Genomic DNA, 25,767 nt, shown 5'->3' with positions numbered 1-25,767 from the left:
GGGGTTGTTCCAGAACTAGACAGTGGAAAAGACCAAAAGACACGCTTTACTAAATCTTAATATACCAATAGTGTGGTTCAAACTATGGGAGCTGGAGAGTTCCCTATCCCAGGATGGGGCTGGACATCCACTTGAGGAAACATTGCAGATACAAATTCAGAATCTGATGGTGATTGAAGTAGATACCCTTAAGCTCCCTTCCAGCCCCAAGAGTCTCTGAATGGGTCCAGTCCCACCCTTGCTGCAGAGTATCCTGTGCAGAATTCTTCCTAGGGGCTCCCTTATGTCAATTTCTCCAAGCCTTTGACACCTTCTTAATTAATATCCCCTCCCCCTTGAAAGCATAGCAAATGAACTGGAAGCTGATCACTAGCACTGACATACTTTTCCCATGCAATTCTTTAGGCAGATTCTTAAAAATAAATAAAAAGAGCAGAGTGAGGGATGCTCATCCCTGTTCTACTCGTTGCACAGGTATTCACCAATATTCTAAAGACCATAAAAAAGGATTATTGATGAGGAAATTAATATTTTGCCATTCCTGAAAAGGTCAGACCTTTAATACAATGTTAGGCTATCTACAAACAGGCCTTATGGGACAACACCTGTGAGAGGCCCTGGTAAAGGCACTGAGAGACCATAAACCCAGGGAAGACAGAAACAGGAGTTTACAGAAGCCAGCCTGAAAAGGTCTGTGCAGAAGTTAGAGAGGGATTAGGACACAATTAGCAGATGGGAACCTAATGGCAATAACATGCGAGAAAGGCTACAGATACGTGGGGAGGGCGGCGGGGGTGGAGACTAACGTTCCTCTGCTATGTGCGAGTTATAAAGTAGGAATGTGCTGGGTTCACCAGTGCAACTGCTCGGCCCACCTACAGCTATCACCTGACTCTGAGAAACAGGAAGCTCAATGTATGATGCTGTCTCAATATCTATTCTGGATGAGCCTATTAATATCAGATCACTTCTTACAGGTCATTTGAAAGAACAGTTATAGTCGGGTTACAGCAAATTTTGGATGACAGAAGCACACAGAAACCATGCTTCTGCCCAGACCTGAAAAGGGTGGATCCAGAGTGATCCTAAAAGGATTAACAAAGGAACCAGGCCCATAGGGCACAGCAGTTCTCCATGAGAGAACTGGAAGCAGAGGTTCTGGGCTGGGACTCAGCAGGGCTAGAATGTGATGGAATTAAGTAAATTCAGGGGATAGGTACAGAGGTTAGGTGGTGAGAAGTCCTTTCCTCTTCTCCTTATGTATGATGAGAAGGAAAAATGGGAAAACTGCTTATCCGGACCAGGAAAGCCAGAAGAAAATGAAAAGACTAAGGGATGATGTATGTCCCAAGTTTTGGATTACCGCAAAATAATGGGGTTGAAATTTCTAACCTGGAAAATACCAGAGGGAACGCAGGTGCTGTGAGAGAACTCAAGAATAAGGACCTAAGCAGGGAATCATGTTCTCAAAGCCACAGTCACCAGGGTCTCTCCGCCTTAGCAGCAGCAGAGACAGGCACAGGGCAGTCCGCTGGCTGTGCTGGCCACAGTACCCGCCTGCACGGAAACGGTCAGTACACAACAGCTACCAAGAGTTTATAACTGGGGCCTGACTACCCGTCAGATAGGGCTGTCTGCCTTCCTGGAGAGCTCCCATGTTAGCATATAGGATGGTACCTGGGGCAAGTTCTAGACCTACTCTAACCTGGAAGACTAGAGATCATTAATTCATCGTGTCAATCAATCATAATTTTAAACCAGAAAAGGCAAATTTTAAAATTACCAAATGATACTTATCAACCAACAAAGTACTTTCCACTCACCTTCAGGTCTCTATGAATTAACTCTTTAGAATGTATATATTTCAGTCCTGTTGTTATTTGCCAAAAAAACTCCAAAGCCAAAGCTTTTTCTGATTTCTGTTGTCTTCTGTTTTCAATCCATTGTTCCAATGTCCCTAGGTCACAGAATTCCATTTGTATCAAAAGGCACCTAGTCTTCACTCTGGATATAAAATGCACAGAATGTTAAACGCAGGGCCAGCATTGTGGCGTGGCCGGGAAAGCTGCTGCCTGTGTCTCCAACATCCCACGTGGGGGCCAGTTGTCCCGGCTACTCCACTTCTAATCCAGCTCCCTGCTAATGGCCTGGGAAGAGCAGCAGAGGATGGCCTAAGTGCTTGGGCCTCTGCTATCCCAAGAACCTGGCTCCTGGCTTCAGCTTGGCCCAGCCCTTGCCATTGCAGCCACCTGGGGCATGAACCAGCAGATGGAAGATCTCTGTCTCTACTGCTCTCTGTAGTTCTTTCAAATAAATAAATCTTTAAAAAAAATAGCAACAAACATAAATTTAGAGAGTGGCTGTTTGGCACAATGTAAGTTGCCACATGGAATGCCCATGTCCCATATCAGAGTGCCTGGGTTCAAGTCCTGATTGCATTCTCCATTCCAGCGTCCTGCTAAGGTGAACCCTGGGAGGCAGCAGGTGGTAGCTCAAGAACTTGGATTCCCGCCACCCACACAGGAGATCAGATTGAGCTCCCAGCTCCCGGCTTCAACCTGGTCCATCCCTGACTGCTGGAGCCATTCAAGGACTGAACAACTGATGCAGTTTCATTCCCTCTCTCTCTCTCTCTCTCTTCTCTCCCTTCTTTCTCTCTCTCTCTCTTTCAAACAAATTTTTTTAAGATTTATATATTTGAAAGGCAGAGTTACAGAGAGAAGGAGAGAGGCAGAGACAGAGAAAGAGGTCTTCCATCTGCCGGTTTACTCTCTAAATGGCCACAAGGGCCAGAGCTGGGCTGTTCTGAGCCAGGAGCCAGGAGCTTCTTCAGGGTCTTCCAAGTGGGTGCAGGGGCCCAGGCACTTGGGCCATTTTCCACTGCTTTCCCACGCATATTAGCAGCGAGCTGGATTGGAAGTGGAACAGCTGGGACTCAACCCAGCGCCCATATGGGATATTAGTCCTACAGGCAATGGCTTTATCAGCTATGCCACAGCACCTGTTCCCAGATAAAATTTTTAAAAATAATAAACTTATTTTAAAAAGAATTTATTTTAAAAAGAATTTATTTTAAAAAATTATACTGTACCTTCTCAAGAACCTCGAAACATGTCTTAAAAGAGAAACCTATATATAATAATTTTAAGTCAAAATAAGAAGACATTTTTATTTAAATCCTAGGTTTCCAAATGTTCTGAGCTCTGTGTAGCTGATTTATGAAATATGAACCTGGCCATTATTTAATGCTGAAGACTCTTGCTAGGAAAAGGAGCATTAATACAATAGAATTACAAGAAAACAAATTTCATCATTACATAAAGTAATTTTTGAAACATTTTCATTCATCATTGTTCTACTAAGCATCTAATTTGTGAAAGGAACAGAACTGGCACACGGAGATAAGAAAATGAGACATTGTCATTACTTTGATTACAGCCTAATAGGAGAGAGGTAAAGGAAAAACAAACCTGAAATGACTGTGTAAGCATAGTTTCTCTAAGAGAAGCACCAACAAACTGCTCGCCCTTAGATACAAGTTAGCTGATTTTGCTAACCAGGTTTTTATATTTTTTCTGAACTGAGTTGGCCTCAGTATTGATTTATATTCTTTGAACACATTTGGGCTAGAAAACAGGATGAGGTAACAAAGAATCTGCTTAAAGCTGATGAAGTCCCTTTTGGGCTGGGGCTGGGGCTGGGGCTGTGGTGTAGCAGGTTAAGCAGCAGTCTGCAGAGCCAGCATCCCATATGGGTGCCAGTTCAAGTCCCGGCTGCTCCACTTCCAATCCGGCTCCCTGATAATGTGCCTGGGAAAGCAGCAGAAGATGTCCCAAGTTCTCAGGCCCCTGCCCCACAGGAGAGACTCAGAGGAAGCTACTGGCTCCTGGCTTTGGCCTGGCCCAGCCGTGGCTGTTTGCAGCCATTTAGGGAGTGAACCAACAAATGGAAGAATTCTCTCTGCCTGTCTCTACCTCTCTCTCTGTAACTCTGCCTTTCCAAGAAATAAAATAAATCTTTAAAAAAAAAAAAGTTGATGTTGGCCGGCGCCACGGCTCACTAGGCTAATCCTCCACCTTGCGGCGCTGGCACACCGGGTTCTAGTCCCGGTCGGGGCGCCAGATTCTGTCCCGGTTGCCCCTCTTCCAGGCCAGCTCTCCGCTGCGGCCAGGGAGTACAGTGGAGGATGGCCCAAGTACTTGGGCCCTGCACCCCATGGGAGACCAGGATAAGTACCTGGCTCCTGCCATTGGATCAGCGCGGTGCGCCGGCCGCAGCGGCCATTGGAGGGTGAACCAACGGCAAAGGAAGACCTTTCTCTCTGTCTCTCTCTCTCTCACTGTCCACTCTGCCTGTCAAAAAAATTAAAAAAAAAAATAAAAATAAAAAGTTGATGAAGTCCCACACGACAATAACTCCTCAAACTAAAGATGAAGTTCTCAATTACACAAGGTGATGAATAGGCCAATGGCTTCAGGCTTTCAGTGAAAGGATGAAGAATGTCAAAGGCAGTTGACAGCTGTCTAGAATCTCCAGTGGCTTAACTGAGGTAAGATATAAAATGCTGCCAGCTGGGGGCGCCCTCATCACAGCTTACAGACTTCAAATTCTTTTTGCGGCCCACTGTAAGCACAGCTGCATCCCCACTGTGACAGCACATCCCACCAGGAGCAAAATGGGAAACTGTTGGCAGCTGAGGAGAGAGCCCCTGGGTGCAGCATCCGCACGTGAAAACTTTCTTCACAACCCTGCATTCACGCCCTGCACTGCAGCCAAGGTGCAGGTGTAACAACGCAGTCTGGGAAAGCTACACCTGACATTTCTAAAAACAGCTGAGCAGTTAAAGGTTTTGAAAAGCAAGTTTCAAGCAAGGAAAAAAAAAAAAACCCTATTCATTGTCCCCTTATGTGCATAATGGTGAGAGAACGTTGTCTGTCAGGTGGTGGTGACTTAAATGTGTACCTCGTGGTCTGACCAAGTGGCTCCCACACACTAAATGACAGTTTCCTGCCATCCTATTATGGTTATGAGGATCTCTTTGTACTTACCCTAAATTCATATTCATGCTGTTTTCGGTATCCGAATTACTGCTCTCAGGATCATAATCATGCCCGACCCAACAACCGTAGTAGTGAACAATATTGGGATGAGTGAGTGCTGCTAATGCTTTGACTTCACGCTCTACCTTCCTAGTAAAGAGGAACAGAGAACATGAGCCTGTCGGTCGGCATCCCTGCCAGCAACTGGGAACCTCAAGTCACAGCGGACAGCTCTCCCCACTCCCCCAAGAAACAATCGTGGTGATTCCCAAGACACGTCTTAGAGAGAGGACAGGAGAGCTTGAGAAGAAATAAACAAACATACAGGGAATTATATATTATATCAAAGACAAAGCAATGACTAAATTCCAAATATCAGACAACTTAAAAATAGTATGTGTAGTCTTCGAAATGCCAGCGCTGCCATTTTTTATGGCTAAACTATGCATACATTATATTTTGTTTAGGCTTGTGTTAAAGTCGTAAGATTTCACAAGCAAGCCCCATTTGGGCAGCAAGGGCAGGTGATCCACACAGCATGAAAAACCCAATTCAGAATTTTCTATGTGTAGAGAAAACACACAAAGGACATGATTTGTGTAGAGTAGAAACTTGGCTGCACACTGTGGGAGCTGTATAAGAGAATACTGTCAAAAGCCAAGATGCTTCCAGAAGCTAAATGTGGCCAATAAACTTGAGATTCCAAAGATGAGGTAGGATAAATATTGTACAACTTTATTTTTTAACTTAAAAAAGTTCTATGTGACATAAAATTTGTAAAATTCAAGAGAAAATTGCTGATACCTCAACATTCCTAAAATAGTGTCATTGCTTTGGATTACTTATATTTGTCTACATCCGGTATGTATTTGTAATTAGAGTATATAATTATCTTTTTTCACATAACATGCTATCTTTATAGTTTTTCTTTTAAAAATAAATGTTACTTATAATCTTTAAATGTGAGATTTCAAAAACACAAAAAAGTAGGGCAAATACTCTAGGAAACTGTTACCGACTCCTGGCCAATCTGCTTTCATCTGCACTCATACCCACTTGCTCACTGTCCCCTGGATTATTCTGAAGCAACTTCCAACAGCATATCATCTCATGTGAAAACACTGCAGATGCAATATTAATTTTTAGGCTGCCATATAATCATTGATCGGGCTAGGGATCAAAACAATTTGTAACTATTTTGCTCATTCTCATTTTTCACTATTATGAATGAAATATTTATATCTTCTTGTAGCTAGACATAATTTGGATAATATTACTACAGCAGGTCCTCAGACTGAAAATTCTTGGATCAAAGTACATAAATATTTTTATAGCTCTGAATTTATATGAAGGTATTTCAAAAAGTTCATGAAAAATAGAATTCAAAAAATGAGTTTACTTTGGTGCAAAAATAAAGATTTTAAAACCTAGTTTTTTCACAATACACACTGTTCACAAACTTCTTGAAGATAGTTCATATTTTAAGTATATTTTTAAAATGCTTAAAATTTATAGGCCACTAGAAATGCCTAAAATACTACTGTACCTTCATCAACATTTTTATTTACCATTTTTAAAAATTGCCTTCTAATAGAATGAGCAACAGGGGGCCGGTGCTGTGGTGCAGCGGGTTAACACCCTGGCCTGAAGCACCAGCATCCCATATGGGCGCCGTTTCGAGACCCGGCTGCTCCACTTCTGATCCAACTCTCTGCTATGGCCTGGGAAAGCAGTAGAAGATGGCCCAAGTCCTTGGGCCCCTGCACCCATGTGGGAGACCCAGAAGAAGCTCCTGGCTCCTGGCTTCGGATTGGCGCAGCTCCAGCTGTTGCGGCCAATTGGGGAGTGAACCATCGGATGGAAGAAATGTCTCCCTCTCTGCCTCTCCCCTCTCTGTGTAACTCTGACTTTCAAATAAATAAATAAATCTTTAAAAAAATAGAATGAACAACAGTACTTCACTCCTGTAACCTAAAACAATGAAGAAAAAGCCTCATTTTGATGCTGAGTAGGTATGAGAGCATTTCAAATGCAAGGGATAGTCCACAGACAGGAAGTGGGTTTGACTGCAATGAAGAAGTAGGACTCTATGCCTACTTCTCCTTTACTCGTGTCACTTTACTTAGCCCAGATCCCTTTTCTATCTCTTCCTCTAGTATTTGAGAGACTGGTCTGGCCAAGTTACATAGAGTAACAGGTGCCAGAGAGCAACAAGCAAGACTGGTGTCTTCTTTCTTAGGTGTTTTCCTTTCTGAGGAAGTGTGCTACCTAACGGGCATGGGAGGGGCAGACACATCATAAACACAGCAACATAAAACACAGAGAAAACATGGAAGCAATTGGCTATAGTGGGAACACAGTGGATTGGCACCCCAGAGAAAGCATTCTAAATCTCCATTTTGTTATATGCGAAATAGTATCCAAAGATCGTTCTCATCAATTCCTTCCCTTCCCCCCCCCCCACACACACACACACACACATCCGCTGCTAGAAACGAAGAAGCAGACCCTGTCTGCCCTCCCCTTGAATCTGAGTTGCCTTAGTGACTTGTGTAACCAACATAATGTGGTAGAAGTGACATTCTAGAACTTTGAAAAGAAGCCTCGCCACTCTCCTGGTCTCTTGCAAGACTGGTTCTGGGGACAAATCCTTCTTGAAACATGGCCTTTAAGTGGCGAGAAACCCAGGTCACCTGAGGAGGCCATTAGGAGGTGCCCTGCTTGACAGTCCCAACTGAACTCCCAGCCCACAGACAGCATCACCTGCTGCCCATCTTGGATATCCAACATGACCAAAAACAAGGCTGGGAGAACCTAAGCAAGAACTGCCCAACCCGCAGGACCAGAAGAGACAACAAATTGCTCTTTTTAAGTCACTGCATCTTGGGAAGGTTGTATTATGTAATGATAGATAACCAGAACAACTATCAACTAGCATTTACCTCGGACAAATCAGTTCACACCTTTGGATGTCAGTCTCCTCTATAAAATGAGACTAGAAAATCTCAAAGGTCACCTTAAATCCAATAATTCCACAGCTTCAGTTTCCAAGGCAGCCTCAAAGGGATGATCAATAGTAGATCCATTTTTTAGAACCGAAATACCTACACTAAAGTAAGATCATTTCAGAGTAAGCCACGCTCCTCTGGGTAGAAGGAAGTGTTTAAGGGTGATCAGGAAGAAGAAAATGAACACAAAAGAATAGTGACGTTTCAACAGACTTTCTCACTTAAAAAACTATGACATTCACTACTTACTCACTATCATATTTAACACGTTTGATAACATAAGTCTTTCCATCAATTCTGTGCTTTGCTTTGAAAACTTGGCCAAATCCACCTGCGCCAATTGGTTCTATTTCTTTAAAATCGTTGGCGAACCTTGAAGATAAAACCCATAATTATTCTGAGGTCGTGCAGTTCATCCCTTCCTCTCTAGTTTTCCCTTTAATGTCACTAGTGAAATGGTCTGTATAACGAACACAGTTCTCCCCTTCCAAAAAAGAGTCGTATTTTGCAGATTGACTCACAAAGGGTAATTTCTCCCATGGAGAATCCAACATAACTGATCACCCTTGTGAGTCACAGTCAACTCATGCCTGTACAAAAGCCATGACAAAGGCTCAAATCACAGGTATGAAACTTTAGAAAGAACCACCATATTGTGTTGCACAGACACCACCAAGCTGTTAGAACAGACACAAACAGATACATTGAGCCTGTCTTAGTTTATCATTACTTTGTTTTCTCTTCTCTCTCATGCCCTACATCCCATCATTAAGTCTTGCCAACTCTACTTCCAAAAAATAACACTGGCAGGAGGACCACTGGGCATAGCATTTGGTTAGGATGCACAAATCCCACACAGGAGTGCTGGTTCAAGTCCCAGATCCTCTGCTTCTAATCCAGTTTCTTACTAATGTGCACCCTGGGAGGCAGCAGGTTATGGCTCAAGTGCTTGGGTCCCTGACACCCAGGTAAGAGACTCAGATTGAGTTCTGGGCTCCTGGCTTCAGCCTGGTGCCCAGACCTTGGTGTTGTAGGTATTTGTGGATGAAAAATTGCTCTGTGTCTTTCAAATAAAGAATTAAAATAAATCAATAAATAATTTTCAGCCGGTGCCACGGCTCACTAGGCTAATCCTCCGCCTTGCGGTGCCGGCACACCGGGTTCTAGTCCCGGTTGGGGCGCCGGATTCTGTCCCGGTTGCCCCTCTTCCAGGCCAGCTCTCTGCTGTGGCCAGGGAGTGCAGTGGAGGATGGCCCAGGTGCTTGGGCCCTGCACCCCATGGGAGACCAGGATAAGTACCTGGCTCCTGCCATCAGATCAGCGCGGTGCTCCGGCCGCAGTGCGCCGGCCATGGCGGCCATTGGAGGGTGAACCAACAGCAAAGGAAGACCTTTCTGTCTCTCTCTCTCACTGTCCACTCTGCCTGTCAAAAAAAAAAAAAAAAAAAAAAAAAAAAAAAAAAAACCAAAACAAACAAACAAAAAAATAATTTTCAAAATGTATCACTGGCATCTGCCCACTTTTCTCTACCTCCAAAATTTTGCATGCAGCCCATACCTCCATCAGGATCCTACACTACTTTGCTAACTGGACACCCCACTTTCTCTCCTGCCCCGGCTCCAACCTACTATCCACCCAGCAACCAGAGCAATGAAAACTGTCTGATTCTGTCTCTCTGCACTACCTCATCCTTCAGGCCTCCCCACAGATGTCAGCTCTGAGCAGCCCTGCCCCATCCCTCACTCTGAGGATCCTGTTTCCATTTCGTGCCATGTCATTGTTTTTCCTCCAGAGTTCAGACCCTGGCTTGTAATAGGAGACTTTTTCAGATGATTGCTTATTTAATGTCAATCATTCCCGCAAAATTCCACTTGAGCAGGAACTCTTTCTATTTCTTCTTCCTATCAAACCAATGTCCAGCACAGTGCCAGGAATATGACCATTTGTATATTAGGAGATTAATAAATATTTGTTGGTTCTTGGATTTTTTTAAAATTTTGCATTCAATGTACCCCTCCTCTTGCAAATAGGTCTCCTCTACTTATTTCATTTAAAATCCTACTTTTTACAGCAGAGGAGCCCTTTTTTCAAGTGAAATCTGGCATGGAGCTAGAAGTGAGATTCACATGGATCTATTTTGCTTCTTATGGGAACACCTTGTTTTTTAATCACTGATTTATAGGTGTATTTGCTTTCAATATTAAAAACTTCCATAGATTTCAAAGAGATTCACCAAAGCATCACATTTGCCACATTCCAAGTGGAATCACGTAAACCTTGTTTTTCCAAAAGACAGTGGCCTTGGTGGACCTGCTTATGCTATAATTAAATTATTTGGGTGGAAATACAATTTCAACTTATAATCAGCCCTTACAGAATTTTGTCAAATGAACAAAAACATTTTTTAAAAATTCTACTTCACCATCCTACCCTACCTGGGGTTCACAGTATACTTGCTTGCTTCTTTATCAGGCAGGTTAAATGTAGGCGCCAAATGCCTAAAAATTCAGAAAAGACTGTAAAAAAAATCATACTGAAAATAAATATAACTTGTTGAAAATGAGTTTTATGCCTTATAGTGGGCTTTTTACATTTTGAGTCAACTATTATAACAGGTAGCAACTATTAGCCTTTTTCATTACAAAACTATATACACATATGGTTGCTCTCTAATAATTTTTCACCCCTTTCCTGGCTGCTTCTTTCATTTAACACCCTCATTACTGGCATGCCGCTAGTCCCTCCTTTTCTTTCTCCTAACTCAAGACCTCAGAGGCACAGGTCCTGCACCTTCATCCAGCTCATTACGCCTTACCAGTAGTAAGTTACTGCAACTGGAGGTTCAAACACCACCTAAAACTAAACTTACCCAAATTGCTACGAACCCCTCAAGTCTTCAGCTTCTTTAACACCATCAGTACCATGACTCTTGTCTGCATCCTGTCCAAAATGGAGTGATCTTGAAAATTCTTCCCCTTTGCTTTTTCTTCTACCTCTCGCCAAGCTATGGAACTTGATTTCTTCAAGCCACGTTCACTCTTCCTTTATAGCCATTCTCACAAATTCTCTTCATCCCTCCCCACTGCCAGACTAACCGTGGCTACAGGCCTAATTATCTCACAGGCACAGATCTCTTCTTTCCACCCAAACTTCCTTATCAGCAATCATCTTTCCTCTCTGCTGCTCAGGGTGGAGTGGTGGCTCATGATGGCACCTGTTACCAGCTCACTCTCATTTCTGACAACATGTACAACCTTGCTTCTATCTTCAGTTAAGGAAACCAACCCAACAAAATTTATCTAACATTTAATCAGGTTGACCAGAGTTATCATACTAATTTTACTCGACCAACTTGTCTGCAAAATAATGCACTTCTCTTGAAAAGTCTTGCTTCCCTGACAACTCGTCCACAGACCATCCTTAACTAATCACTAGCAATATGCCAATAGGGGTTTAGGTCCACAGCATAGTATAGGCCTCTATTCAATTATTTCTCTCCATCTTTAAAATGGTTTGTAAATTTAAAGCTTTTTGTGAACCTCTAGCATGCTTTCTACTTTTGAAACTCAAGTAAGAGTGTACACTACAAACACTGAAGACTTGATAAATAAAGTCCATAGACCAAAACAGAAATAAAACCTCCAAATATTTTCAATACATGATGATACTAACCTTTTTATCTTCTTATGATTATTTCTGGAGACATTCTATAATAAAAAAAATGGGAAAGAGTTTCAGAGGATTAAATCAATCATCTAGCTCTCTCTTGCTATTCTTCCCCTTTTACTTCTAGCTGGCTCTCTGCCACATTTCTTAGCCCATAGGTTAACAGCTTTGGGGCAAGCATTTGGCCTACAGGTTCAGACACCATATTCCACATTAGAGTGCCTGGGTTCAATACCTAGCTCCAGCTCCTGACTCCTCCTTCCTGCTAATGTAGACCCTGGGAGGCAGCAGTTACTGCATTCCTGCTACCCATGTGGGAAGCTAGGGTTGAGTTCCTGGCTCCTGACCTCTGACCTGGCCAACTCAGCCACTGTGGACATTTGGGGAGTGAGAGAGGATGGGTTCGTGTGCGCTCTCACTCTCTCTCTTTCATTATCTCTCTCAGTCTCTCAAGTAAAAGAATAAATGAATATTTTTTCAAAAATATTTGTATTCTCATCAAGCACTGGTATCTAACTGTTGGTTTGATTTGTATTTTTTGACTCTTAGTAAAGAAAAGCATCTTTCCATGGGTGTTCCCCTCTGAGCAACTCTTCTCTAAATTGTTTGTTAGAGTCATTTTATATTTTCCTATTGAGTTGCTTTTTCCTATTAATTTGTAGTTATTTATCAGAATAGTTATTTGACATTGAACCTCACTGTAAAAATGACCTGATTTTTGAGAAACTCACTGAATTTTGGAGGAACCTATTGAGGTTCCTTCTGATTTTTTTCTTTTAAACATTTATTTATTTATTTGAAAGGCAGAGTTATAGGGAGGCAGAGGCTAAGAGAGTGAGGGAGGTCTTCCATCTGCTGCTCCACTCCCCAAATGGCCCCAACAGCTGGAGCTGGGCAGTTCCAAAGCCAGGAGCCAGGAGCCAGGAGCTTCCTCCAGGTCCCCCATGCAGGCGCAGCGGCCCAAGGACCCGGGCTATCTTTCACTGCTTTCCCAAGCCATAGCAGGAAGCTAGATTGGAAGTGAAGCAGCCAGGACACGAATGGCACCCACATGGGATGCTGACACTGCATGTGGTGGCTTTACCCACTATGCCAGCCCCCCTTCTGATTTTTTAAAACAAGAACAGATCTATATTAGAATACAAACTTCAAATATTGTCCATTTGGTAGGAAAGAAAAAAAATCAAAGAAAGATATATATATATATAAATACAGAGGGAGTAGGGAAAGTTGGGAAGGAGGTATAGAATTTTGCATGTGAGTAGGGGTTAATAAAATGAGACACAGTGAAAAGCTATCTGAAATACATACTATTATGTTGTAAGAGTACATAAGATAAAAATATAAAAATTACAGTGGGATGTGGAGGTCACTTTTAAATGAGGAAACAAACAGGAAAACAAGATGAAGTAGGAATCTTGGAGACACTGCTACTGTACCATAGAAGATGACGAAGAATTGTTTAAACTGTCATCATTATAACTTCCTTCTGGCACAGTTGTTGAGAAGTAATTTTCAGATGGCGATTCAGAACCACTAAAGAAAGGGGAATAGCTGTTAGTTTACGAAGCATTTTATCAGTGATTTCTTTCTCTAAATTTCCTTTAACCACTAAACATTTTCATAAAAATTACTTTTTCCAAGAGCAGTTGGAATATGTTAAATATCACAGTTGTCTGTCCTAACTTACCATGTGTGTGATACCAAAGCGATGTTTCTGAAGTCATTAATTGTAGTAGCAACAGAACCAGGAGAAGTAGAGTTAATTGTCTGAAATAAAGAGCAGTCCTCAATAGGTATAAATGCAATTACATTACTTCCCTACCATGGCTTAGTCTCTGGGCCCTAACTACCACATTTACTTCTCCACAGACCAAACCTACAAACATCAGCAATGACAACATTAACATATTTTTTGTGGATGTTGAATCTGGATTTTAAAAGCAACCCTGGGTGGCCAGTAGAACTTGCATCCCTCCCGGAGCTTCCCACCCCAATGGCTCCTGGCTCCCTGATGAGACACAGAATAGAAGAACCATTTTGCTATGCAACTGGCTGCTCCAGCCTTATGTAAACAATTCTAACTTCAAATCAACATAAAAGGAAATTGGAAAATAAAGTAAAATCTAGAGGCAGTTCCTACATACCATTAAGGTTCCTTCTGATAGTATCTTATGATATGCAGATTTAGCAGCCAACTGTTTTGCCTCCTGTTTAGTAGAACCAATACCGGTACCATATACTTTCAGCCCAATTCGGCATTTATACTGAAATCTAGGGGAAATCATGGTAAATATTCAAATATCAAAAATACAGTAACTCTAACTTATGATTTGAAAAAATTAATTAATAAAGGGATCAAGATAATACTAATCTACTATGTAGATTTAGATTTCTTATATAAGTTAAACCCCTCAGGAAGATGGCTGACCAATTTGTCTAAATAACCAAGATTGGCCATATATCAGCTTGCATTTCCCAGGCAACTGTTTTAACTCTTTGTTGCCTCACTGAAAAGACCTGCACAAAGGCCCTAAACAGTGATTTTTTTAAAAAACTTCCCAAAGGTCAATAGAGATGGAAATAGAGAAGAAAGGGGCAGAGATTCAGTGAATTTCTCGGAGATGTTCAAACAGTAAAGAAAATGCCAATAGAGAAAGGAGGGGTTCTACAGGAGAAGACAGGTTATAGTGCTACAGCCTTGTTAGAGGAAAAGTGATGACGGATTTTGCTCTAACTTCAGTATTTTTTGATATTTGCTTATGCATACAAAATTCTAAGAAACTCCCCACAGTACTCTTGCCCCTACTCTATCTTCATATTAAATCATATTAATCCACTCTCTCTTCATATTAAAAGTGGTTAGGCAGGTAATCTTGGTATATTAATACCTATTTCTAAGGGCCAAAGCAATGGATATGGACATTTATGTCAGGGAGTTACTATACATTATCACAAAATTATTATTTTATTTCATGTTTCATTGGAGACTGTAGAGAACTACCCACTCAACCAGAGTGATCTTCCCCACACAAGACTCTTAATTAAAGAGCTAACATAAGAAACTAAACTCTTTTTATAGCTCCTAACTTGTTCAGACACCACCAAATAGACTTCTCTCTTTTAGGAACCTAATGTTAGAGTGTTTAGCTCAAAGGAACCAAAAAGATGAGCTATGGAGACAGAAAATTATGATTGACTGATTGAGACCAATCCATAGAATTCACCTTTAACTATTTCAACACAGTGAATATTATCACATTTTCTCTCTGGTCTGGCCTAAAAACCACCAGAGTTAAAGTAAACAGCTGTGTCACTTCATAGGCCAGTGCCCTAAGGCGACAATTTGAACTATTCACCATTTACATTTTTTTTTTCCTTCTTCCTCATTTCACTGAGAAACAATCTCCCTCATGCTCATTTGCTTTCTGCCATTTTTCAGTTGCAGTCCATTCTCCCCCATAGCCATGAGTCTTGGCTCACTGGTGCTGTTCTCGGTTACTCTCAAGCTCTATTTCGTCCCTCTCATCATGTGCCTTAAATCCTGGTCCCTTCAGAGTCTAGGGCTAATCCCATTGTTACAGACACATGGTATTTTCCGTTTATCATTTCTGGGGACAAACATCCGGTCAAACAGCTCCTAAATCTGGCCATAGTGGAAAATCATTCTGTAAGTGCGGTAGAGTGATTATCACACAGCAACTGCCATTGTGACTTCAGCGATGGGGTGATCTCCACACCCTCTGGCAGGGACACTGTACTCTCTCAGGTGTTCAACAGACTAACCCAGCCAGGTATACCTCAGGAGTATAGTGGATCCCCCTTATATATGGGAATCTGTTCCAAGACCCTCCTCAGATGCTTGAAAAGTGCTGAACCTCATATTTGCAATATTTTTCCTGCATATACATTCCTACAGTAAAGTTAAATTGATAAATTAGGCACACTTAGAGATAAATGACAGCTAATAATAGAACAATTATAAAAATATACTGTCATAAGAACTCTATGGGCTTCCTCCAAGATGGTGGAATAGGGAGGGAGCACATTGATAGTTTGGGAAAGGATAGTTTAATAAAAGTGGAGATACTGTAGTTTCAGGGAAGAGTTAGGTAAAAAACCACAGAGGAAACTCTTCCAGAACTAGTGGGACACAGTGGACCTACGTGGAGGGCACAGGTGCCCAAGGCTCGGGACCCCAGCCACCAAGTCTATGCACCAGTGCTGGAAAGGGAGGGGCCAGAGCTCAGAGCTCAGTACTGCCTTCAACTCCGCTCAGCTGTGCAGATTTACTTCCCTTCTGAATAAAAAAAAGAGAGAGAGAGAGAGAGAGAAAGAGAGGGAGAGAGAGAGAGATTTACCACACCTAACCTGGGTGTGTCACCTTTGGCACACCCTTAACCCTGAAGAATCCAACAGAGCTCACTGGCCACACCCATCACAAGCCTCTAAGGATCCATCAAAAGCAGACAGTCCACTTAATCTAGGGTCATAGTATACCAAGAAAACCCACCACAGCAAGGGGGGAAAAAAAAGAAACAAAAGACTATATCCACAATGCCAAGCAACAAACACAGAAACCGAGGAAACAAGAACAAGGAAGACATCATGACACCTCCAAATGAACAAGACACCCCAATTCAAGATTATGAAGATGATGAGATAGAAGAAATACAAGATACAAATTTCAAAAAAATTTATGATAAGAACATCTAGAAGTTCTCAAAAACAAATTCTTGAACTACAGAAATCCTTACTGGACAGGATAGAAAATCTCTCTCATGAAAATGAAATCTTAAGGAGGAATCAAAATGAAATGAAGAAACTAGTAGAACATGAAATTGTGATAGTGAAATCAAAATGAAATGAAGATATCAATAGATCAAATGACAAACGCATTAGAGCATTAAAAACAGAATGAGTGAAGCAGAAGAGAGAATATCGGACTTAGAAGACAGAACACAGGGAAGTATACAGTCAAACCAAAGAAAATAAGAGGAAATTAGAAATCTAAAAAATATTCTTGGGAATCTACAGGATACTATTAAAAAAAAAAACAACATTTGGGTTCTAGGAGTACCTGAAGGCATGGAGAGAGAGAAAGGATTAGAAGGCCTTTTTAGTGAGATACTAGCAGAGAACTTCCCGGGTTTGGAGAAGGACAGAGACATCCTAGTACAGGAAGCTCATACAACCCCTGATAAACATGACCAAAAGAGATCCTCACCACGACACATTGTAATCAAACTCACCACAGTGAAACATAGAGAAAAGATTCTAAAATGTGCAAGAGAGAAACGTCAGATTGCTCTCAGAGGATCTCCAATCAGACTCACAGCTGACTTCTCATCAGAAACCCTACAGGCTAGGAGGGAATGGCAAGATACAGCCCAGGTACTAAGAGAGAAAAACTGCCAGCCCAGAATATTATATCCTGCAAAGCTATCATTTGTGAATGAAGGTGAAATAAAGAACTTTCATAGCAAACAGAAATTGAAAGAATTTGTTGCCACTCGACCAGCCCCTGCAAAAGATGCTTAAAAATGTGTTACACACAGAAACACAGAAACATGGTCATCAATATGAAAGAAGGTAAAGGAAGAAAACCTCCCAGTAAAAGATCACAGGAAGTTCAAAGCATGTATTAGAAAATATCTTTGGGAAAATGGCAGGGCAAAGTTACTACTTATCAACAGTCACATTGAACGTTAATGGCTTTAAGGAGGAGCCGGAGCAAGCCTCTGCTGCTGCTGTTTCATCCTGGGGGAACACGCAGTCAAGCTGAACGTTAAATGTGCCTGTGATGCATGGAAAGCCAAGACACTCTGGCAAAAAAAAAAAAAAAAAAAACCTAAATGAAAGATCTCTGTGAGTGAGATCCCAGTGGAAAGAACAGGTCATCAAAGAAGGAGGTACATTTCTCTGAAGGGAGGAGAGAACCTCCACTTTGACTATGACCTTGTCTAAACAAGATAAGAGTCGGAGAACTCAAGGGGCTTCCATAGCCTTGGAAACTCATGACTGGAGCATAGGGAGATTACTGATGCCATAGACAGGAGTGTCAATTTGTTAAGTCAACAACAGGAGTCACTGTGCACTTACTCCTCATGTAGGATCTCTGTCCTTAATGTGCTGTACATTGATATTTAATGCTATAACGAGTACTCAAACAGTATATTTCACTTTGTGTTTCTATGGGGGTGCAAACTGTTGAAATCTTTACTTAATGTACACTAAACTGATCTTCTGTAAAAAAAAAAAAAAAAAAAAAAAAAAAAGAAATTATCAATTCCCAACTTGACTCTCACTGGGATTAAACATGAAAATAGGTCTGACCTGATTTCATCATCATTTAAAAAATCATCTATTGTTTTTCACTTTATGTTTCTGTGTGGGAGCAAACTGTTGAAATCTTTACTTAATGTATACTAAACCGATCTTCTGTATATAAAGAGAATCGAAAATGAATCTTGATGTGAATGGAAGGGGAGAGGGAGTGGGAAAGGGGAGGGTTGCGGGTGGGAGGGACGTTATGGGGGGGAAGCCATTATAATCCATAAGCTGTACTTTGGAAATTTATATTCATTAAATAAAAGTTTAAAAAAATGTGCCTGTGATGATTACTAATGATGTTTAATTCTCAGTATGGATCCTTTTCTGGTGCTGTGTGAAGATTGCCTAGTACTGCCCACAGTACTGTAAATTCTACAAAACATAAGTATAACACAGATATGGATTGATTGGCTATTGTGGCTGAGGTGTTCTGTGACAGTCCCTTTGATGAGGAATTAGCAAAATGGATTCATTTAAAAAACAGAACATTCAGGACCTGCCACTATGCTTGGTATGTCATTACAAAAATCAACAAGGAGGGCTATGCCTGATAAATGAGGGTGCTATCAATGTGGGCAGCAGGGACATGTACAAATATTGTCCAAAAGTCAAACATCAAAAAAGCCCCTCCTCCTGGGATTTGCCCCTGGTGCTAAAGGGAAAGGCATTGGGCCAATAAATGTCACTCCAAAACTGATAAAAAAGATAATTCATTAAATAAATAAAGTTCAAAAAACTAAAAGCGAGGCTGGCCCCAGGCCCCATCCCAACAAATTTTGGGGGCCATGACATTTGTTCCTCAACAGAACACCCTAAATCCGTCAATTTCCTCCACGGAGCCACAGAGGGTAGTGCAGGACTGGACCTCAGTGCCATCTCCTATAGAGTATTGACCCCTGAGATGGGCCCACAAGCCCTCCCTACTGGGATTTTTGGTCCTTTGCCAACTGGGTTTTCTGGTCTCCTACTGGGCAGAAATAGTATAACTATGAAAGGGTTACAGGTTTTTCCTGGAGTTATAAACACTGACTTTACTGGTGAGATAAAAATTATGACTCAAGCCAATAATGTAACTTTAACTCCAGGACAATGCATTGCTCACTTGATTCTGTTCCCCTTCTCTTCAATTGGTAGGTCTTTTTTAAATAAAAGAGAAAATAACGGTTTTGGATCTTCTGAGGCTTATTGGATACAACCCATAACTAAGGACCGACCCAAATTTTTCTTAAAATTAAATAAAAAGTTATTCAGTGGTCTTTTAGATACTGGAGCTGATGTCTCTGTTATTTCAGCAGCAAGCTGGCCCACAAATTGGAAAAAGAAAAATACCATAACTCAATTGCAAGGTATTGGTCAGAGTCAAAGATTAACACAAAGTTCCATATTGCTGCAATGGGAGGATAAAACAGGTAATGCTGGAGCCTGTCACCCCTTTAGTTCGGCTGCATTACTTGTTAATCTCTGGAGACGTGATATTCTAACTCAAATGGGGGCTTTAATGTGTAGTCCAAATAAGATTGTTACCATTAACATACTTCAACAAGGTCATTTGCCAGATAAGGGTTTAGACAAACAACAACAAAGCATCACGTCTCCGGTTACTGTAACTGTCAATCATGACCAGAGAGGATTGGGTTTCCCTTAATGGCTACTGGTCAGCCTGTGCCCCATGCAAAAAATAAAATAAAATAAAAATCAGATAATCCCGTGTGGGTGGATCAGTGGCCTTTACTACAAAAAAAGATAAATGCTGCACAGATATTGGTAAAAAAACAATTAACAGCAGGACATATAGTTCCTTCTAATTCTCCTTGGAATAGTCCTATTTTTGTTATCAGAAAGAAATCTGGGAGTTAGTGATTGCTTCAAGGCCTTAGGGCTGTTAATGCTACTGTGAAAATTATGGGGGCTTTACAACCAGGTTTACCATTGCCTACTGCAATTCCAAAGGACTCTTATATTGCAATAATAGATTTAAAGATTATTTTTATACTATACCTTTACATCCAAAAAATTGTCCTCAATTTGCTTTCAGTGTTCCATCAGTATATTAAAAAAAAAACCTATGCAAAAATGCCAATAAAGAATCTTACCTCAAAAAATGGCTTATAGACCTACTTTGTGCCAACACTTCATTGATGCTGCTCTTCAAAAAAAATTTACAAAAAATATAACAATTTATATATTATACACTATATGGATGATATTTTGATAGCTGGACCCAAGGAATTTTTGGTGATACAATGTCTGACAGTAATAAGAGAGCAATTATTTGCTTTTGGTCTTATCATAGCCCCTGAGAAAATGCAACTTCAACATCCTTATCAATATCTAGGCTTTCCACTATGGAAATCAGTCTGGAGATTCCTCAGAAACCTGAATATAACCCTACCGTTCGACCCAGCCATCCCACTCCTTGGAATTTACCCAAAGGAGTTTAAATTGATAAAGAAAAAAGCGGTCTGCACCCTAATGTTTATTGCAGCACAATTCACAATAGCCAAGACCTGGAACCAACCTAAATGCCCATCAATGGTAGACTGGATAAAGAAATTATGGGATATGTATTCTTTAGAATACTATACCGCAGTAAGAAACAACGAAATCCAGTCATTTGCAACAAAATGGAGGAATCTGGAACACATCATGCTGAGTGAAGTAAGCCAGTCCCAAAGGGACAAATACCATATGTTCTCCCTGATCGGTGACAACTGACTGAACACCAAAAAGGAAACCTCCTGAAGTGAAATGGACATTATGAGAAATGGTGACTTGATCAGCATAGCCCTGACTGCTAATGGACAACTTAATACATTATCCCTCATAGTATTTTTTTTTGTCTGTTCTACTTAATATGACTGGTTTAATTCTGTAATTATCACACAGTTATTCTTAAGTGTTGAAAATTAACTGAAATGTGATCCCTGTTAAACATAAAAGTGGGAATAAGAGAGGGAAGAGATGTATAATTTGGGGCATGCTCGGGCTGACTTGCCCCAAATGGTAGAGTTGGAAACATACCAGGGGATTCCAATTCAATCCCATCAAGGTGGCATGTGCCAATGCCATCTCACTATTCCAAGTGATCAATTTCAGTTCACAATTGATCATAATGAAAGGACTAAGAGTCAAAGGGAGCACATAAACAAGTCTAGTATCTGCTAACACTAACCGATAGAATAAATAAAGGGGAGAGTGATCCAACATGGGAAGTGAGATACTCAGCAGACTCATAGAATGGCGGATGTCCTAAATAGCACTCTGGCCTCAGAATCAGCCCTAAAGGCACTCGGATCTGGCTGAAAAGCCCATGAGAGTATTTCAGGCATGGAAAGCCAAGACACTCTGGCAAAAAGATCTCTGTGAGTGAGATCCCAGTGGAAAGAACAGGTCTTCAAAGAGGGAGGTGCCTTTCTCTGAAGGGAGGAGAGAACCTCCACTTTGACTATGACCTTGTCTAAACAAGATAAGAGTTGGAGAACTCAAGGGGCTTCCATAGCCTTGGAAACTCATGACTGGTGCATAGGGAGATTATTGATGCCATAAACAGGAGTGTCAATTTGTAAAGTCAACAACAGGAGTCACTGTGCACTTACTCCTCATGTAGGATCTCTGTCCTTAATGTGCTGTACACTGAGGCTTAATGCTATAACGAGTACTCAAACAGTATATTTCACTTTGTGTTTCTATGGGGGTGCAAACAATTGAAATCTTTACTTAATGTACACTAAACTGATCTTCTGTAAAAAAAAAAAAATTATCAATTCCCAACTTGACTCTCACTGGGATTAAACATGACAATAGGTCTGATCTGATTTCATCATCATTTAAAAAAAAATCATCTATTATTTTTCACTTTATGTTTCTGTGTGGGAACAAACTGTTGAAATCCTTACTTAAGGTATACTAAGCTGATCTTCTGTATATTAAGATAATCGAAAATGAATCTTGATGTGAATGGAAGGGGAGAGGGAGTGGGAAAGGGGAGGGTGGTGGGTGGGAGGGACGGTATGGGGGGGAAAGCCATTGTAACCCATGAGTCGTACTTTGGAAATTTATATTCATTAAATAAAAGATAAAAAAAAATATCTAGGCTTCCAATTGTACCCATGAAAAATACTTCCACAAAAAGTCACCTTACAATTGGATTCTTTACAGACTTTAAATCAGTTTCAAAAACTTCTAGGGAATATTAATTGGCTTTCTGCACATCTCCACCTCACAACAGGAGACCTTAAACCTTTATTCAATATCCTAAAAGGAGGTCAAGCTTCTGTAATTTGTGATGGTCACCGTACGGTTATTAACACCTCTTTTTCATCTCTACAGCTAGTTGAATTAGATGCTGTTGCACTTGCATTGCAGTCTACTTTGGATGTAGCGGTTAACATATACACCAATAGCAAATATGTGTTCCTATTGGTGCCTCAATTGGAAACGTGTTCATTCCTTCCTGGATCCTCAGCAGCTTCTCCTTTGTTTTCTCGCATTTGCGTTACCATTCAACAGCATACCTGCCCTTTCTTTATAGGTCATATTTGAGCACATTCCAATCTTCCTGGACCTTTGGTAGAGGGCAATCGTTCGGCAGATTCTGCTCTATGCATATATTCTATTGATACAGCAACAGAAGATCATGTTTTACATCATTTAAATGCTCATACGTTACGCTTAAAACATAATATGACTCAAGAACAAGCTCGACAAATCGTAAAATTCTGTTTTACTTGCTCCATCCGGTTACCAGTACTTCACTTTCAAATTAATCCTCGTGATTTATTCCCCCAATCAACTATGGCAAATGGATATCACCCACTTCATGGAATTTGGTAAACAAAAATATATACATGTGTCTATTGATACTTGTTCTGAATTTATTTTTGCTTCCTTACATACAGGTGAAGCTACAAGACATGTTATTGCCCGTTGCTTACAAGCTTTTGCTTCCCTAGGAACTCCAGAGCAAATTAAAATGGATAATGGACCTGCTTATATTTCTGCCTCTTTTAGAAATTTTTGTGTAACTTTTTTCTATCTCATGTTACTGACATTCCTTATAATCCTCAGGGTCAAGACATTATTCAACGTACACATAACACTTTAAAACAATATTTTAATAATATAAACGAAAGGGGGAGTTTAGGGTTCTTGCCCATTCTCCTAACAAATGGCTCTCACGTGCTTTATTCATTTTAAATTTTTTCACATTGGATAAAGATGGTCGTTTTGCAGCTGATCAACAGTGGCATCCACAAACAGCTGGGATAAGAACAATGGTAAAATGGAAGGATCCTATCACCAATCAATGGAATGGACCTGATCCAGTACTGGTATGGGACATGGGCTCTTAAGGGATGGGTATTTTTATGCAACCAATTTGCTTTTACATTGTTAACCTCTGATAATTTTCACAACTGCTCATTGGGCCGTGTGGCCCCGATGCTAACATCTGTATTTCCAAAGGCACGACAGTGACGCTCATTACCTGAGAACTGTGATGATGATGTCATCTTAATTGGAGACCTGCTTTCACCATGGCTATACAGCTAGTGGGAGTTCCTGGATTGGCTTATGGAAATAATCGTGGACTACGAAGGCTTACATGTTTGGTGACCAAAACAATCAATCTTACTACTACTGCGCTATCCACTATAGCTAAAAAATTGAATCAAGTTCATTCAGGAGTACTTTTAAACCGCGCAGCTATCAATTACTTGCTGTTAAAAGATCATATAAGTTGTAAATCTGTACCAGGGGAATGTTGTTTTAACATTACTAACAATGCCATATATAGAGTCTGTTATTGATAAACTTAAGAGTAAAATGCTACATATGTTTATTACTAACCCACTAACATTTGGAGGGTTTCAATGGATTCATTGGTTATTAATGCTGGCTGGACCGTTACTGCTTTTTCTACTTTGTATGGGATGTTTTCCGTGTGTTCTGCAATTTGTGCTAACTTCACTACAGTCTGTATGGACTGACATTCATCACTTAAAACTTCGTACCAAACCTCCTTTGTAATCAAAAATAATTAATATTTGGCTGTATGTTTCATCTCTCACCTAATGTTGGGCTAAAATGGTACTCAAAAACGGGTAAGACACTCCACATCCTGCACCTACCTAAGACAGGGCTCAAGTTAAAGAAAGTGCCGCTATCGGTTGCTTGTTTGTCATGGTACTACTGGGCCTTGCCTTCATTGCCAGATGGATCAGAGCCTTAGCACTCTGTCAGCAGAATACCAACTTGATAATCCAACAGGCTATGCTGGCCACCTTGCAATCTCACCCCAATAAAGAAGTATGGGTTAGCATGATGGAGCGGTAGTCAAAGACGGGTAAACACTGATGGGCGCTCCTAGCAACCTAAGACAGAGGGTAGGACAGGCTTCCTATTACCTCCATGACAGGTAAGCAGGTAGTGCGCCATTGGGTACCTAAGACAGGCATGTTTCCATGCCATTTAAATAATAAAGAAAGGGGAGATGTGGGGCTCCATGGGATGCGCAGCCATGGAGCCCCCACGTCAAGGTTGGTCTGATAGCTGTTGCTGTGTCTTTATCACAAGGCGGATGTTGTTAGTTTCAGTTAGGGCAATGCTTTCCCACGGTCGGGACTTTCCAGAGGAGTTGAGAATGTTGTAAACAACAAGATGGCGCCGAGGACCGCGCGGTAAGCCTGCCTGCTGCGTGACACCTCATCTGATTGGCCCAAGGACGCGTGCACACTGCGTGAACAGACAGCGGATTGGAGTGTTCTGTGCATGGACTTGAGCCCGCTTGCAATTGGCCGGATTTTGTATATAAGCTGTGTGCTGAGGCAGGAGGAGGCTTTTCTTTCCACTCTCCTCCCTTCATTCTTTCTCTGTCGCTGTTATTTTCTTATTAAAAGTCTACTGAAGAACGATAAGCTGCGAGCAGTGTCGTTCCTTTGCGGGCAAGGGAGCGACAGAATAGCTAAAGAAAATCTTGTACAACAAAAACAAAGCTGGAGGCATCACAATACCAGATTTCAGGACATACTACAGGGCAGTTGTTATCAAAACAGCATGGTACTGGTACAGAAACAGATGGATAGACCAATGGAACAGAATTGAAACACCAGAAATCAACCCAAACATCTACAACCAACTTATATTTGATCAAGGATCTAAAATCAATTCCTGGAGTAAGGACAGTCTATTCAACAAATGATGCTGGGAAAACTGGATTTCCACATGCAGAAGCATGAAGCAAGACCCCTACCTTACACCTTACACAAAAATCCACTCAACATGGATTAAAGATCTAAATCTACGACCCGACACCATCAAATTATTAGAGAATATTGGAGAAACCCTGCAAGATATAGGTACTGGCAAAGACTTCTTGGAAAGGATCCCAGAAGCACAGGCAGTCAAAGACAAAATTAACAATTGGGATCGCTTCAAATTGAGAAATTTCTGTACTGCAAAAGAAACAGTCAGGAGAGTGAAGAGGCAACCGACAGAATGGGAAAAAATATTTGCAAACTATGCAACAGATAAAGGTGTTTTTTTTTTTTTTTTTTTTTTTTTTTTTTTTTTTTTTTTTACAGGCAGAGTGGACAGTGAGAGAGAGAGAGACAGAGAGAAAGGTCTTCCTTTGCCGTTGGTTCACCCTCCAATGGCTGCCGCGGCTGGCGCACTGCGGCCGGCGCACCGTGCTGATCTGATGGCAGGAGCCAGGTGCTTCTCCT

General features: G+C 41.1%; 1 protein-coding gene across 1 annotated transcript in view; it reads right to left on the bottom strand.

Annotated features, from left to right (window-relative positions):
- EIF2AK2 (eukaryotic translation initiation factor 2 alpha kinase 2) overlaps nucleotides 1–25,767 on the bottom strand; it is a gene marked incomplete at its 5' end in the record, with an annotated part of 42,320 nt that overhangs the window by 4,751 nt on the left and 11,802 nt on the right. The window contains 8 exon segments of the mRNA NM_001082213.1: nucleotides 1,824–2,004; nucleotides 5,049–5,189; nucleotides 8,297–8,419; nucleotides 10,483–10,545; nucleotides 11,720–11,754; nucleotides 13,153–13,249; nucleotides 13,404–13,483; nucleotides 13,861–13,987. Coding sequence (NP_001075682.1) covers nucleotides 1,824–2,004; nucleotides 5,049–5,189; nucleotides 8,297–8,419; nucleotides 10,483–10,545; nucleotides 11,720–11,754; nucleotides 13,153–13,249; nucleotides 13,404–13,483; nucleotides 13,861–13,987 — 847 coding nt within the window.

Source organism: Oryctolagus cuniculus, chromosome 2 (genome assembly GCF_051225735.1).
Source record: "Oryctolagus cuniculus isolate XC-2025 breed Fujian yellow rabbit chromosome 2, ASM5122573v1, whole genome shotgun sequence".
NCBI classification, from domain to species: domain Eukaryota; kingdom Metazoa; phylum Chordata; class Mammalia; order Lagomorpha; family Leporidae; genus Oryctolagus; species Oryctolagus cuniculus.
This window is presented reverse-complemented; position numbering and strand designations above follow the sequence as displayed.